This window comes from Dendrobates tinctorius, unplaced genomic scaffold (assembly GCF_039654945.1).
Source record: "Dendrobates tinctorius isolate UK_male_01 unplaced genomic scaffold, ASM3965494v1 ptg000065l, whole genome shotgun sequence".
NCBI lineage: Eukaryota > Metazoa > Chordata > Amphibia > Anura > Dendrobatidae > Dendrobates > Dendrobates tinctorius.
The window spans coordinates 31,970,196-31,985,199 of NW_027361733.1; the positions used below are offsets into that span (position 1 = coordinate 31,970,196).

General features: G+C 42.0%; 1 protein-coding gene across 1 annotated transcript in view; it reads left to right on the forward strand.

Annotated features, from left to right (window-relative positions):
* Positions 1-15,004, forward strand: part of CHRNA4 (cholinergic receptor nicotinic alpha 4 subunit) — a 99,943-nt gene that overhangs the window by 71,749 nt on the left and 13,190 nt on the right. Inside the window, exon 5 of the mRNA XM_073580896.1 lies at positions 3,913-5,293. Coding sequence (XP_073436997.1) covers positions 3,913-5,293 — 1,381 coding nt within the window. The remainder of the gene's footprint in view (positions 1-3,912; positions 5,294-15,004) is intronic.

The window sequence follows — 15,004 nt, forward strand, 5'->3', positions numbered from 1 at the left end:
ACCCATTGTATGGGGAGGTCCTGTCCACTCCACGGCCGCGTTCCCCACTGCACGTTTCGCATCTGATGTTGCTTCCTCCGGGGACGTGGATGGCTATCATGGATGGCTGGAGATGGTTACATGTCTGGTGGACTCAATCAATGTGTGTCATAATATTGTAGATTTATAATAAAATATTAGTAGACTCAATTAATGCCTTGATTGGAGTTTTTTTGTAGGTTTTACTAATGGATTAGGAGAACAAATCAATACCTTTCATACAGGATTGCAGAAAGTTAGAATAAAAGGGTTGTGGGCCCAATCAATGCTGTTCATAGAAAGTTACAGTAGATTAAAAGGTTATAATCAATGCCTTTGGTGGAGTTGTCGATTTAGGTCTGATGGTAAGGTCAACTTAATGTCTTTGAAGATGGTGAAAGAATCCTTTTCGGAACAGTTTGGCATCAACTGTATATATCTCTCTAGCTATGAACTGGGTTACATAATACATTCAATTAAATTAATGTGGGATAAAGAAAGAGATGTATTGGTAGCATTGATGCTCATGTACTGGTGCCTTGATGGAAACAAAAACCACATATTGGGTGGGGGCCCAAGTACAGATTTTGCATTAGGAGCTTCAAGTTACACTTCTGGGTGATAACCAGTATGACCATTATTAGCATCTAAATGGGTCATCCATCTTTGCTAGAGTCCTGTATTACATACTATATCTGCTTAGTTCTGCCCTACCATGTTAGCTATGATACATGGACTTTACTATGCCGCTGTTAATTTAAGGTACTACCTGAAGGATATAAATTAAATGGAAGCACTCAACTAAAATGACCTAGTTCTTTTCTGTAAACATGCGGCATAATGCATAGTGTTTATTCCTTGCACACAGCATCTTAAGGTGCACCGCTAAGTGGAAATAATGCTTTTCACATGTCCTAGAACCAGAGAGAGAACCTGAGAAAGGGCAACTATTTATAGGGCGATAATTCCCCCCTTCCTTACACTGACAGTTCTCCTGGGCCTCCATCTCTCTTATACACAAGAGGTTCATCCTTCTCCATCCTCCCTCTGTAGAAGGCTTAATGTGGGGGTCAGGAGAGTGTTGGTTGTGTTATCATTAGTGGGGAATGACAGAAAATCTACCTGTACCGGCCGATAGTGACAGTAGCCTTGGAATAGAGAAGCATCTTGCTGTTTCATCATGGATTCTGATAGCGTAGAGAGCATCAGATGTCAAAATGTCTTACCTGGGAACTGAGGGATATGTCGGTGCATATAACAGACTTCACAGACCAAAGAGCGAAATAAACTTCAGCCTTGTTATATACATATCAACATTAATATTATGCGGTATGCTAATCTGTGGCATGACCACAAAATCAAGGAGAGTTTACAGTAGTGGTCAGCAATGAACCTCATATTGGGGAAATCATTTTTGTTTTTTTAGATATTGTAAATTACAGACCAGTTAGAAAATTGTAATGGGGATTAAAAATTGTTGGTAATTTTGGCTACCTACCGTACCTTGAGGCTTAAATTGACATACAATCATATCTCTTCAAAGACAAGATCTACAGGTAAAATGCTGAAGGATGGCATGAGGCGGCAATTTGAACCCTATATGGACTTTTGATACAAAAAGGTTAATCCTTTCGTATCTTTCATCCTATGGACATAGTTGAGGTCCCTGGAGTCAAAGGAGCTCCAAAAAGTTAGTCTTTCTTGACCAGAGTATTTGAATACATGGTTTGGGCATGGAACCAAAACTTTTCCCTTTCTAAAGTAAAGCCAAGCTTGGCCTTATATGATGTATTATAAGATCATAGAATCATAGAATCGTAGAGTTGGAAGGGACCTCCTGGGCCATCTGGTCCAACCCCCTGCTCAAAGCAGGATTCGCTAAATCATCCCAGACAGATGTCTGTCCAGCCTCTGTTTGAAGACTTCTATTGAAGGAGAACTCACCACCTCTCGTGGCAGCCTGTTCCACTCATTGATCACTCTGTCAAAAAGTTTTTTCTAATATCTAATCTGTGTCTCCTCCCATTCAGTTTCATCCCATTGCTTCTAGTCTTTCCTTGTGCAAATGAGAATAAAGATGATCCTTCTACAATGTGACAGCCCTTGAGATATTTGTAGACAGCTATTAAGTCTCCTCTCAGTCTTCTGCAAGCTAAACATTCCCAAATCCTGCAACCTTTCCTCATAAGATAGGGTTTGCAGACCGGTCACCATTCTGGTCGCTCTTCTCTGAACTTGCTCCAGTTTGTTGATGTCTTTTTCAAAATGTGGCGCCCAAAACTGGACACAGTATTCCAGATGAGGTCTGACCAAAGAGGAGTAGAGGGAAATAATGACTTCACGTGATCTAGACTGTATGCTTCTGTTTATACATCCTAGAATTGCATTTGCCTTTTTTGCTGCTGCATCACACTGTTGACTCATATTCAGTCTGTGATCAATTAGTATACTCAAGTCTTTTTCACATGTGCTGTTGATTAGCCCTATTCCTCCCATTTTGTATATGCTTTTTTCATTTTTATTGCCAAGATGTAGTACTTTGCATTTTTCCCTGTTAAAAACCATTCTGTTAGTTGCTGCCCACTGCTCCTTATGGAGGCATCTAGAAAGTGGACCACTGGGCTCCTGTGCCAAAGAATCATGTAACTTTTTGGCATTTTGAGTATGGAGATCAGTGGGACCATTTTCCTTTTGTTACATGCCTGCAAGGAAAATATATATCCCTTAATACAATGGAGGCAAAAGGTTATCTACATTTTTGGGATTTACTTTCCGATGCCCCCAGTAAATGACCCTTTCCTCATAAATATCCACCTGCATGGTACGTACAATTACTCTCCTGGATTAATGTCAGCAGTAATTGATGAAGTTCTCTATACAGAGTGTGCATTTCCTTATATAAAAGTCATTAGATGATATTTAGTCTTGCTGCTTATTGAAATGCTGTATAGGAGGTCAACTATTGAGGTGTAATTTTTCATTAATGAAACCAATACACATATTTTTTTAGAACTACCAAACAGCTTTTGAGTGGTCAATACATCCGGATGACCACAGGCTCCAAACCACTGGGGTCCATTGATATACTTATTGAAAGTTGTTTTCCTGCTCGACAAGCCAAAAGCTCTTCGTCTAAATGCAGAGTTACGGAAAACCTTTTACTGAGCGTTTCAAATATGCAAGAAGGATCTAATAAATCAACACAGAAGGATTTGTGGAGCTTAATGCGTACGTTTTAAGATTCAAGAACGCCGCTTGGAATAAATGCCTGGAAATTACAAGTAAAAACAATGTAATAAGATACTGATACACAGTTGTACATCCCCCCCCCCCCCCCGAGCTCGGCACTTGGACTCATAGTATGGGTATTAATAGTTTACAGGGTTAATGGAAATTTAAAGAGGTTTTCTTGAAATAGAAGAAATAAGCTGCTGACTTACTAAAACGATGATATGACCATACACAAGCTGGGTGAAGTATTGCAGCGAAGTCTCATTCACTTCAATAAATCTAAGCTGCAATACCACAGACAGGTATGAAACTGGAAAAAAAAATGTTCTAATTCTAGATTTTAGGAAAGTTAAAAAAATCTATTACCAAAGGAAAAGCATGTGCTTGGTAAACCACTGTGTATGGTGCCTGCATGGGGGCCATATTGTGCATATGACAGTGTATCTCTGGCTATACGGATGGCATGGTATCATGGACATATGCTTCAGAAATAATACTATTGATCACTCCTCAGTAATATGTCATTCAATGGAACAAGCCATACAGTCCTTGTCCATCTTCTACAATATACTAAAAGCCATTTTTCATTTTTGAAATTTGTACTTTTTCTTTAATGTTTTCCAAGGTCAAATCTTCTGAAAATTGTTCTTTTTTTCCCTTAAGTGCCGATGGAGACTTTGCTGTCACTCACCTGACAAAAGCTCATCTATTCCACGATGGACGCATAAAATGGATGCCTCCTGCCATCTACAAGAGTTCCTGCAGCATTGATGTCACATTCTTCCCCTTTGACCAGCAGAACTGCACAATGAAGTTTGGCTCCTGGACTTATGATAAAGCAAAAATCGATCTAATTAGCATGCACAGCCATGTTGACCAGCTCAACTACTGGGAGAGTGGAGAATGGGTCATTGTTAATGCTGTCGGCAATTACAACATCAAAAAGTATGAGTGCTGCACAGAAATCTACCCAGACATCACATATTCCTTCATCATTAGAAGGCTTCCTTTATTCTACACAATTAACCTCATCATCCCATGCCTTCTCATCTCCTGCCTTACAGTGCTGGTCTTCTACTTGCCTTCTGAATGTGGAGAGAAGATAACATTGTGTATTTCAGTGCTACTTTCTCTGACTGTCTTCCTCCTGCTGATTACAGAGATCATCCCGTCCACTTCTCTAGTCATTCCCTTGATTGGTGAATACCTTCTGTTCACCATGATCTTTGTTACGCTGTCTATTATCATCACAGTGTTTGTGTTGAATGTGCACCATCGCTCTCCCCGCACACACACCATGCCAGCTTGGGTACGAAGAATATTCTTAGATGTGGTTCCCCGGGTACTATTCATGAAGAGACCAGCAAAAGATAATTGCAAGAAGCTAATTGAGTCTCTACATATTAGAAGGCTTAGTCCTCCACCAAGACTGTGGACCGAGACTGAAATTGAACCAAACTTCCAGAGCTCGTCTTCAGCCAGTCCCACAAGTCAGAGAGCATCACCTACGTCTTCGTGTTGCCACCAGTTGGAGCAAACTGCCAACACCCAAGTGATCTGCAAATCACCATCAGGGCAATATTCAATGTTGTGTGAAGAATCAACACTAACCAGCTGTCCTTCTCCACAGAATAAGACCCATCTTCTTGGAGACCCTCAGACTAACCTAATGCCAAAAGTACGTTCTATTAGTGTCCAACAGATGTACACCCCCAAAGAAACCAATGAGGGTACAATTCGTTGTCGATCAAGGAGCATACAGTACTGCTACCTTCATGAGGACTCTTCTCAGACCAATGGTCAATCCAGCAGTTCTCCATTGTCGCAGAGATGCCAAGTTAATGAAGGACAGCAAGGAAGTCAAAGTTCCCAATGTAAATGTAAGCCCAAAATCCAAGAAAAACCAAGTGGTGCCAGTCAAGTTACCAAAACGATTAGTGCAAAAGAGCAGCATGTACTCCTAATGTCTCCATCTCTCAAGCTGGCTATAGAAGGAGTCCACTACATTGCAGACCACCTGAGAGCAGAGGACGCAGACTTCTCTGTGAGTATACTGATGAATTTTTGGAAGTGCATTATGAAGTAATAAGCAATTCATCTCTTTATATGCAAAAGGCAAAAATATTTGTATGTAATACATACAGGAACCCTCATTAGATGCATGCATCCCGAAGATCAATATATTGATGTGCATGCATTACTCTGAAGTAATGTGACAGCATTAAGATAAGTGGATAAGTATATGCCCCGCATGCAGAATAAAAAAGGGATAATTAGCAGTAGGATTGGAAATTCCGAAAGGCCAGAACCCCTTCACTTCTTCCACTTCTTGGATGGAATCCTACCTAGTCACTGCTTACACAAGTTCTCCAGTTTAGACTATCCTTATTTGTTTAAATGTTAAAGGATGCCATGGTCAAAGTGATCCCTTATGAGAGGGTAACGCTATGTTCACACATCCAGTAAATATCCGTTATAACGGATCCAGCATCAATCTGTTGGCAAAAAAGTTGTGCAGGCACAAGTTTTTAGTCCATTTAAAAAAAAATCTGGATCTATTCTTTTTAACATTTAAGTCTATGGAAAACGGATCAGTTAATTAGCCCTCCACTTTCTTCCATTTGTAAAAGATCCAGTAAGCAAGAAACGGGCCCTTTACAAGCGAAAGAAAAAGTGAGGGCTAAGTAACAGATCCATTTTTTAATTGACTTCAATATTAAAAACTGATCTCTGCTGTATCTGTTTTTTTTAACAAGAGTCTAAAAAGTTGTGTCTGTACACTTTTTTTGCCAACTGATTGATACCTGATCCAATATAACGGATGATTACTGGACATGTGAACATAGCCATGTCCATAAATGCTCAATTTCCCTACAGTGCCCCCATAGGAGAAATTAAAGGGAATCTGTCAACCTTTTTTTAACTATCAGCTGCCACCATTGACATCAGGGGCTTATCTACAGCATTCTGTAATGCTGTAGATAAGCCCCCGATGTAACCTGAAAGATAAAAAAACGTTAGATTATACTCACCGGAGGGGGTGGTCCGGTCCGATGGATGTCGCGGTCCGGCTCCTCCCATCTTCATACGATGCCGTCCTCTTCTTCAATTCCTGTAGTAGCTCTGGCGCAGGCGCACTGCTCTGCCCTGTTGAGGGCAGAGCAGAATACTGCAGTGCGCAGGCGTCAGGAGAGTGTGTTGGGGTTAGGGTTGTGTTAAGGTTGGAGTTAGAACTGGGAAGTTTCCACTGTTTACGGTATGTAGATCAGGGGGTCTCCAAACGCAACATGGTGCCACCATTGATTCCAGTCAATTTTGCGTTCAAAAAGTCAAATGGTGCTCCCTCTCTTCTGAGCCCTGCCATGCGCCCAAACAGTAGCTTTACCCCACATACGGGGTATCGGCATACTTAGTAGAAATTGCACAACAAATTTTGTGTTCCATTTTCTCCTGATACCCTTGTTAAAATAAAAAAGTTTTGTTCCAAAGTAAATTTTTTGTGAAAAAAGTAAAATGTTCATTTTTTCCTTCCATATTGCTTTAGTTCTTGTGAAGCACCTGAAGAGTTAATAAACTTCTTGAATGTGGTTTTGCACATCTTTTTTAGAATGGTGTCACTTTTGGGTATTTTCTGTTACCCCCGAACTCATTTTAAATGTGAGGTGGTCCATAAAAAAAAAATGGTTTTGTAAATTTTGTTGAAAAAATGAGATGTCGCTGGTCAACTTTTACCCTTTACAACGTCCTAACAAAAAAATTGTTTCCAAAATTGTTCATATGTAAAGTTAACATGTGGGAAATGTTATTTATTAACTATTTTGTGTGACACCCCTCTCTGATTTAAGGTCACAAAAATAAAAGTTTTGAAAATTGCAAAATTTTCAAAATTGTTGCCAAATTTCTGTTTTTTTCATAAATAAACGCAAGTTATATGGAATACATTTTACCATTAACATGAAGTACAATATGTCATGAAAGAACATTCTCAGAAACAGTGGGATACATTGAAGTGTTCCAGAGCTATAACCTCATAAAGTGACAGTGGTCAGATTTGTAAAAATTGGCTTGGTCACTAAGTACCAAATTGGCTCTGTCACTAAGGGGTTAAAATCAGGCAATTTTTGTCTAATCCAGGACAACACCTTTAGGCTGGAGTTATGCGAATGTATAAAATTCGGTCCTGTCTTCATCCAGAAAAGTGGGACGATTTTTTTTTCTCACCTCATCCATATAAAATCCATTTTTTTTCCTCAGCAGCTGCTAATCATTTAGGGCCATTTGCAGTTTCTTATGTTGCAAAATTGCAATGTGTCAGTATAAGTCAGATGCCACTCTGATGGTCCGTATGGCATCTGATTTTTTTTCCTCGCACCGATCCGATTTCGCAGTGAAATCACAGCATGGTGCGATTTTTTTTCTCATGCTAAATCTGGCAGATCTGCACTACCTCATTGGATCATTTTGGTCCGGGGACTATCGCTTTTTCTATTGGATTTCACTCGTCCGAGTTATACACTTGTTATACACTTGTGAGAGCGAGCCAGTAGACTAAAGCTACTTGGCAATAAAAGTTTGCTAGATGTTGCTGCTGCATCGCTTCACAATAGAACTGAATAGGATTGCATTTCAACCCTAAAGGTACCACGACAAGCAAGCTGCAAGATGGCCAGACACTTCCGAGTTTTTGCATCTTGCTTGTTGCATGACCCTTAGGATCTCACTGTGACCCCATTCATTTGTATTATGGTGCAATGTAGCCGAGACACCAAGTGAACTTTGGTCAAGGGACAGTTGTCGCTGCCAAAGTTGCCGTTTGGCACCATGCCTTAAAGTTACCTAGCGTTATTTAGATTTCCTTCACATCAGCACCATTCCAATATGGTTTCCTACCAGTGGACCTGATCATGTGGATCCATGTATACAGTGTGACACGTTAGACCAGTGGGAGAGCGATATGTCTTTTGGTGATACTTATGCTCCTTAACCCTGAGCCACCACAGTTGGCGGTATGTATAGCAGCACTTCGGTCTGAGCAGAAGACGCTGCTGACCTTGCCTCTCCATACTGGCCTGTATGATTCTGCTTCAGTCATTATGCGGCAGGTGCAAGCTGTGCTGTCTGATAACTTTAAATGGAGGCCATTGTCAGCGAGCTACTCACAGTGTGATAAAGTGAGTGCACAGCCTGCAATCATTTAGTCTATTTCCATCTCAAGTGGCTGTTATCCGTCTTTCTCACAGCGTCTTTCATCTTAGCGTTCAACCCCCTCTACCTTATGGATTGTGTATGCCACATCTTTACCTTTTTCCTCCTCTTTTTTTACATGCCCCTGTTAACTGCTGTATGTTCTGCTTGACTTCTGAAGGCCATCCCCTGTGTCATTCCTTGTCCATGCCTGTAGCACACATAACTCAAGACTTGTCGTTAGTGCCCTTCCTACGATTGCTGTTATGCGCCATACCACAACTGAATTCTTCATACTATAGATGGTAGAAGAACGGTTCGGGGGACAAAGCGCACACACAGAGCAGTATTGCCTGGTACAGATAGTGTAACTGCTGCTGCGATCCCATGGCTGGAGAAGAAAACCTTCTTCCAGATGAATAATAGTAGAGGAGGACAATATCATGTTAAACATGCTGCACTGCAATAAATGAGAATCCTTTTGCGCTCCAAAATGTTTTCTTTTTATTGTCCCAACACATTTTGGTGCACAAAAGCCACATTTCTCAAGATAATAAAACAAATAATTAGTTTCTTCTGGTATCCATATTTGCTTTCTTTTACCTTGTGAAGGGCATCGGTTCAGTGCTGAAACGCGTTGGAAAAATTTTGAACTCAAAAGGCTTCTTTACCTCTGTAAAGCCCGTTCACCATGATATCGTCCTCCTCTACTCATACTATAGATAGTGGCATACACCTTTCCCCCAGTATAGAGCCCAGTTTGGGCATTTAGGCTGGCAAGACTAGTCCCATCCCATGACCATTAGGCCAATTTCACATCCTAATATGTTTTTAAATTTGATTTTCAGCAATCTCTATAGTGCAAATCCTACAATTGCCCTGAAAAAATGTATGTAACACTGAGGTCAACTAGGACTGTATTGTAAGCTCTTTCATGCATACAGTGTTATGTCAAAGTATCGTCAACATTTCTGGCTATGGTTAAATAGATGGTAATCAGTGGCAACTACAGTCAGTTTAATAACACACTGCACTATTGCACATTTTGTGAAGTTTACAATGCAAAAATGGTTGAAAAAACTCTTTCAGTGGGTGGCTGATGCCTTCATTGCTGGGGTTTATACACAGTCAGTCTACACAAAAGACGTAATGGGTTTTTGTTAACTAGTGGTCAAAAAATTCACAACAGGTTAGTGTGGTAAATGAAGGTTTTTAAAACACCTTCCAAAGAGTGACGCTTTTTTGGGAGCAGTGTCAGGTTAATCTACGCTGTACAGGGTAGGGTTCCCAGCAGCAATACAGTATAGCTATAGAACACAATGGACAAAAAAGAGGGTGCGGTGTTGCCTAGCGGCAGTGGCAATATCGGCGGCAGTAGCAATATCAGCGGCAGTATCGGCAACAGCGGCAATATCAGAAGCAAAATCGGCAGCAATATCAGCAACAGAGGCAATATCGGCGACAGCAGCAATTTTGGCGGCAATATCAGCGGCAGCGGCAATATCAGTGGCCGCAACCTTACAATAAACTTTCTGATAGGACAGGCAAGGAGACAGACATGGGGATGACTGGCTTTGTAGGACCAGCGCAAGCAGCAACACAATAAATATATAACTTGATGGACAGGAAAGCGATGCCTGGCTGCGGCATTAGCACTGGCAGCAGAACCATGTAGAACACAATAGACAGGAAGGCAGATGCTATGGCCAATCTAACTGACATCATACATACTTTAGGTGAATGAAACTCAGCACTGATCCATGGCTAATTTATTTTGACAAATGTTTAGTTTTCCACAGTTGCAGAGGACATTCTGGTCTGCATGGGCATGACAAAGCCACCTGCCAGGTCTCTGCCAGTACACTGCAGGCCAGATAACCATGGCATACTGTGTAAGGTGGTGCGTCTCTGTTTGCTGGAGTGTGCCAGTTGGTCTGCCGCAGATAAAACATCTGGTCCATCATGTCAAATATGCTGTAATCACTGTTGCTTCCTTAGCTACTTGTTTCAGCCCTAGTGCTGACAGAGGCCAGGGAATTCTGTCTTTGCCACAAACAGAAAAGGGGTCTCCTGGTCAGACGTGTGATTGGCAGGCATCTGCTCAGTAAAAGCTTTAGCAAGCAGGAAACCTAGCTTTTCCTGGTAATGCAACAGCTTTGACTCAAGGAGATAGATTGGACCGCGGGTACCTGCATGCTGGTTCTGGAACTGAAAGGGCTGCATCTTCTGTCTCCTAGGGGAAGCCTTAAAGAGGAGGACATTCCCCTGCTGCCGGTGGGAAGGTTGAGTGAGACGGGGCTTCCTGCTGATAGAAGGGGGCGGGGAAGGCAAGAAAGGACGCTGTTAGGAACGGCGGAACGCACTAAATAAAAATAATAATAAAATGCGTTCGCCACTCGGGGTCCACTGTGCAGTAGATGATATGACTGCTGCTAAGTGGTGGCAGGCAAGCAATATGGCGGAAATGCGCACGTGGGTTAAACATCACCCAGGTGCGCAGAGCAATCTCTGTTAAGTCACAGAGGTGCCAGCAAAGACAAATACAATAAGGCTGAGCCTGTTGGAGTCACAGTACTCAGAGTAAATGCACACACGGTATCTGGTCACAGGAGCAGAGCCAAAGACAGCGGAACTGCGTCCATCTAGACCTACCGTGCGTGCGACGTCGCAACTGCGGACGCCAAGGAGTGCTGCAACTGCAGCGCGGCATAGGACACTGCCGCTAGACGTCAAAGCTAGTACGCAAGCGTAATGTCGGACGCTGGCAACTGTGGATGATGTAGTAGTGGCGCGCTGGCGCTGACTCTAAGCTTAGTCCCTGTCCACATACGTAATATCAGAGGGAAGGGGTTTCAAATGAGTCATTCACCAGAATCATACATTCATCATCATTCACACAGTAGCAACTAGAGACTATACTAGCGCATGGCGGAACGGCCATGTGCGCTTTTTATAGCAGCCGGGACCTTCCGGAAGATTCCAGATCTCCGAGATGGACCAATAAGATCTGGAGCAGGACCTAAGCACATGACTCCCGATCTCCAATGGGAAATCGTCTCATGAGCATGCTCAGTAGGAGGACAGAGGGACTTAGCCCCTGGAGAGATTTGCTGTAAGGCAATCTACTCTGCGGTAGATAAGCAGCAAGAGACCACAGAATGTTAGGGTCTGGATTCCTGCAGAGCAGACGCAGAAACCTGACGCCTAACAGACGCACAGCAGCAGAGGGATAAATTAAAAAGCATGCGCAGGAGGGGAGTTTGGCGCTAGGGCAGAGCAGCGCGCAGTTGGGTGAGCAGCGCACTACACTCCCTATCCTGAGACAGAGGTCCGGGACATCGTTCTGCAGAGAAAGTCGAGCAGAACAGAGGTGTGCAGAGCCATGCACACAGAGTGGAGCCGAGCCGGGTGTCGCAGCAGCCACAGAGAGGAGTGCTCTGACCGGGAGCATTAGCGCCAAGCAGTTCAGGGACAAAATTGTAGACCTGCACAAGGCTGAGACGGGCTACAGGACAATAGACAAGCAGCTTTGTGAGAAGTCAACAACTGTTGTCTCAATTATTAGAAAATGGAAGAAAGACAAGATGACTGTCAATCTTTCTCAGTCTGGGACTTCCTGCAAGATTTCAACTTGTGGGGTAAGGATGATTTTGAGAAATGTCAGGAATCAGCCCAGAACAACATAGGAGGACCTGGTCAATGACGTGAAGAGAGCTAGGACCACAGTCTCAAACATTACCGTTAGTAACACACTACGCTGTCATGGACTAAAATCCTGAAGGGAATGTCAGGTCCCCCTACTCATGCCAGCACATGTCCTGGCCCATTTGATGCTCACCAATGACCATCTGGATGATCGAGAGGAGCATGGGAGAAGGTCATGTCCTCAAATGACACCAAAATAGAACTTTTTGGTATCAACTCCCCTCTTAGTGTTTGGAGTAAGAAGAAGATTGAGGACAACCCCAAGAACCCCAACCATGAAGCATGGTGAGGTAAATATCATACTTTGGGGATGCTTTTCTGCAAAGAACACAGGACAAGTGCACCATATTGAAGGGAGGATGGATGGGGTCATGTATTGTGAGATTTTGGTCAACAACCTCCTTCCCTCAGTAAGAGCATTGAAGACGGGTTGTGGCTGGGTCTTCCAGCACGACAATGACTTGAAATACACAGCCAGGGCAACTAAGGAGTGGCTCCGTAAGAAGCATTTCAAGGTCTTGGAGTGACCTAATTAGTCTCAAGACCTGAGCCCAATACAAAAATCTTTGGAGGGAGCTGAAACTCAATGTCCAATTCCACTTGCAGTACAGGACGGATTAAACAATTTAGACACAAACCATCAAAAGGAGAGTGCGTGACATTGGGCCGTGAGCCAGACATCCAGCAACAGATGCTCTATTGACCTCATGCTACTGTTCTTAAAGGCTGTCATAGTTCAGTCCAATAAGTCAATGGAGGCTGGAAAGGAGGTTTATCCTCATCAGCGATAAGTCCCACTTTTGTCTTAGATACAATGATAGCTGGAGATTTGTCTAGAGACCACACCATGAAGTGGGCTTCACAAGGCAATATCACATTGGTCCTATGTTTGAAAGCCAGATCCCTGTAGTCCTTATTACAGTTAAAAAACAGCTCGGCCTTACATTGATTTGGTCATGAAATCAGTGGCACAGCAATTTCTCCAAGGTGTCTCTTCAACAGATTATGTTGCCTAAACATGCTATCATGGCCTGCAGCATCTCCAGACTTGTCTTCCATCGAGCAACTCTGACGTCATTGGTCGGCAATTCTGAAGGAAGCTGCCAGCAAATGATCTTGATGATTTTCCAAAGTGCAGTCAACGTGGAAGAACATTTCTCAGACAACCATTAATAACCTCACTGTTAATCTGTTTGAAGTTTAACTTTTTCAATAGTGGCTCCTGAGATACGTGAGCTCAGATGTTGCTACTAACTGCTTATCTGGAAAAAAACAAACCATTAGGGCCTGTGTGATAAATAACCTGGTCAGTGAGATGATCTGGTATCTGGACCTTATTGTCTTGAATATGGTTGAATACGGTTCATGATATGAAGACTTAATAGGATATCATTAAATGTGAAAATCATGGTCCAACATTGAAAGTAAAGCCCCCCCCACGTATTAGACAAAAGTCAGTTGTACCCAGCGATATTGGCTGAAACAATTGTCAGTCTAATTTATATGGGGGCATTCCTATTTTCATCTGCAAGATGATGTTAGAGGAAAGAACCCTACTGGTTGAATTTCGGCAGCCAATGCTTTTGTTCTCAATGGAAAAATGCCACTGCCAGAGGAGTCTTTCTCATTGAGAAACGCATGACTGTTCGGAAAAACCTTCATGTTTATTGGGGTGTCGGGGGAGATAGATGTCGGCCTAACTATTGAAATTTGTATGCAAACTTTATGCCTAAGGAATTCCCTTTAAAGCTCCAAAGGTCAACTCACTACAGAGATACAGAGCACTTAAAGTGTCTTAAAGGGAGTACACATCATGCAATTAATCAATGTGTTGTGTCCTGAGAAAATCGGGGTCTAGTCATGGTTTGTTTCATCCCATTTGCTGGTAGAAGGCCTGGAGCTAGGTACAAGTGAAATGTTAGTAGAGATTAGCAAATCAATTCGATACTAATTGAATTTGTGCCAAATATTAGAAAATTCGCTTGTCCCCATCAATTTGAACAATTTACAATTCAGTTTGTGCAAATCATCAAAATTAATGCCTGCTGTCATTAGAAACATTACTGAAGATTATGCACAAAAGGCTGACATGACATGACATGGCTTCCCCATAATGCTTTGCAGTTATCACATGACATGGCATAGCGCAGCCAATCAGGAAGGAATAATATAGCCGCTATGAAATCTGAGGAAGGGAAGGCAGCAGCCATTTTAGGGAGATTCAAGATAATGAGAGGGCATCAAAGCTCACAGTTCAACAATAGAGATAGGTAGATAATGCCCTGAAACATAGGACAAGTATTCCAGACAGTATGTGTTGTACAACTGTAGCACTGAAAAAAAAAAAGAGTTTAGTTGTCTGCAAGTACTGCAGATTAATTTGATAGAGGGAGAGAGAGATGAGGTGCAAGCAGCAGTGGCAGTGTGATTGATTAGTGATATAATGTACCTGGGCTGGCAGCTTGTACTGCTGCATTTAAATTACAAATTTATTTTCTTAATTCTTCATGCACTTGAAAGCAGCAAGCCAACGCAATATTTTTCAAAGACAAAAAATCTGAACTCCATATCATTCAAAAATACCTATTACAAGTGACTACTGGGTTTTTGCATTTTTTTGCAATACTTTTGTAAAGGGGTCATTGTGTTTTAAAAATACAAAAGAAAATTAATCAAAAAATGATATGCATGGGAAGGGAATGATAATTGTTTAAATAGATAGCAAAAAAAAGTATAACAACTGTGACTGTTTTGTCATATACCTGTTTTACTAGTCCAATTTACCACCCACATACAGCAATACAGCAACCAATTGCTTGTTTTTTGAGCATGTACCTATCTACCTAGAATTTCTTATTATGTCCAT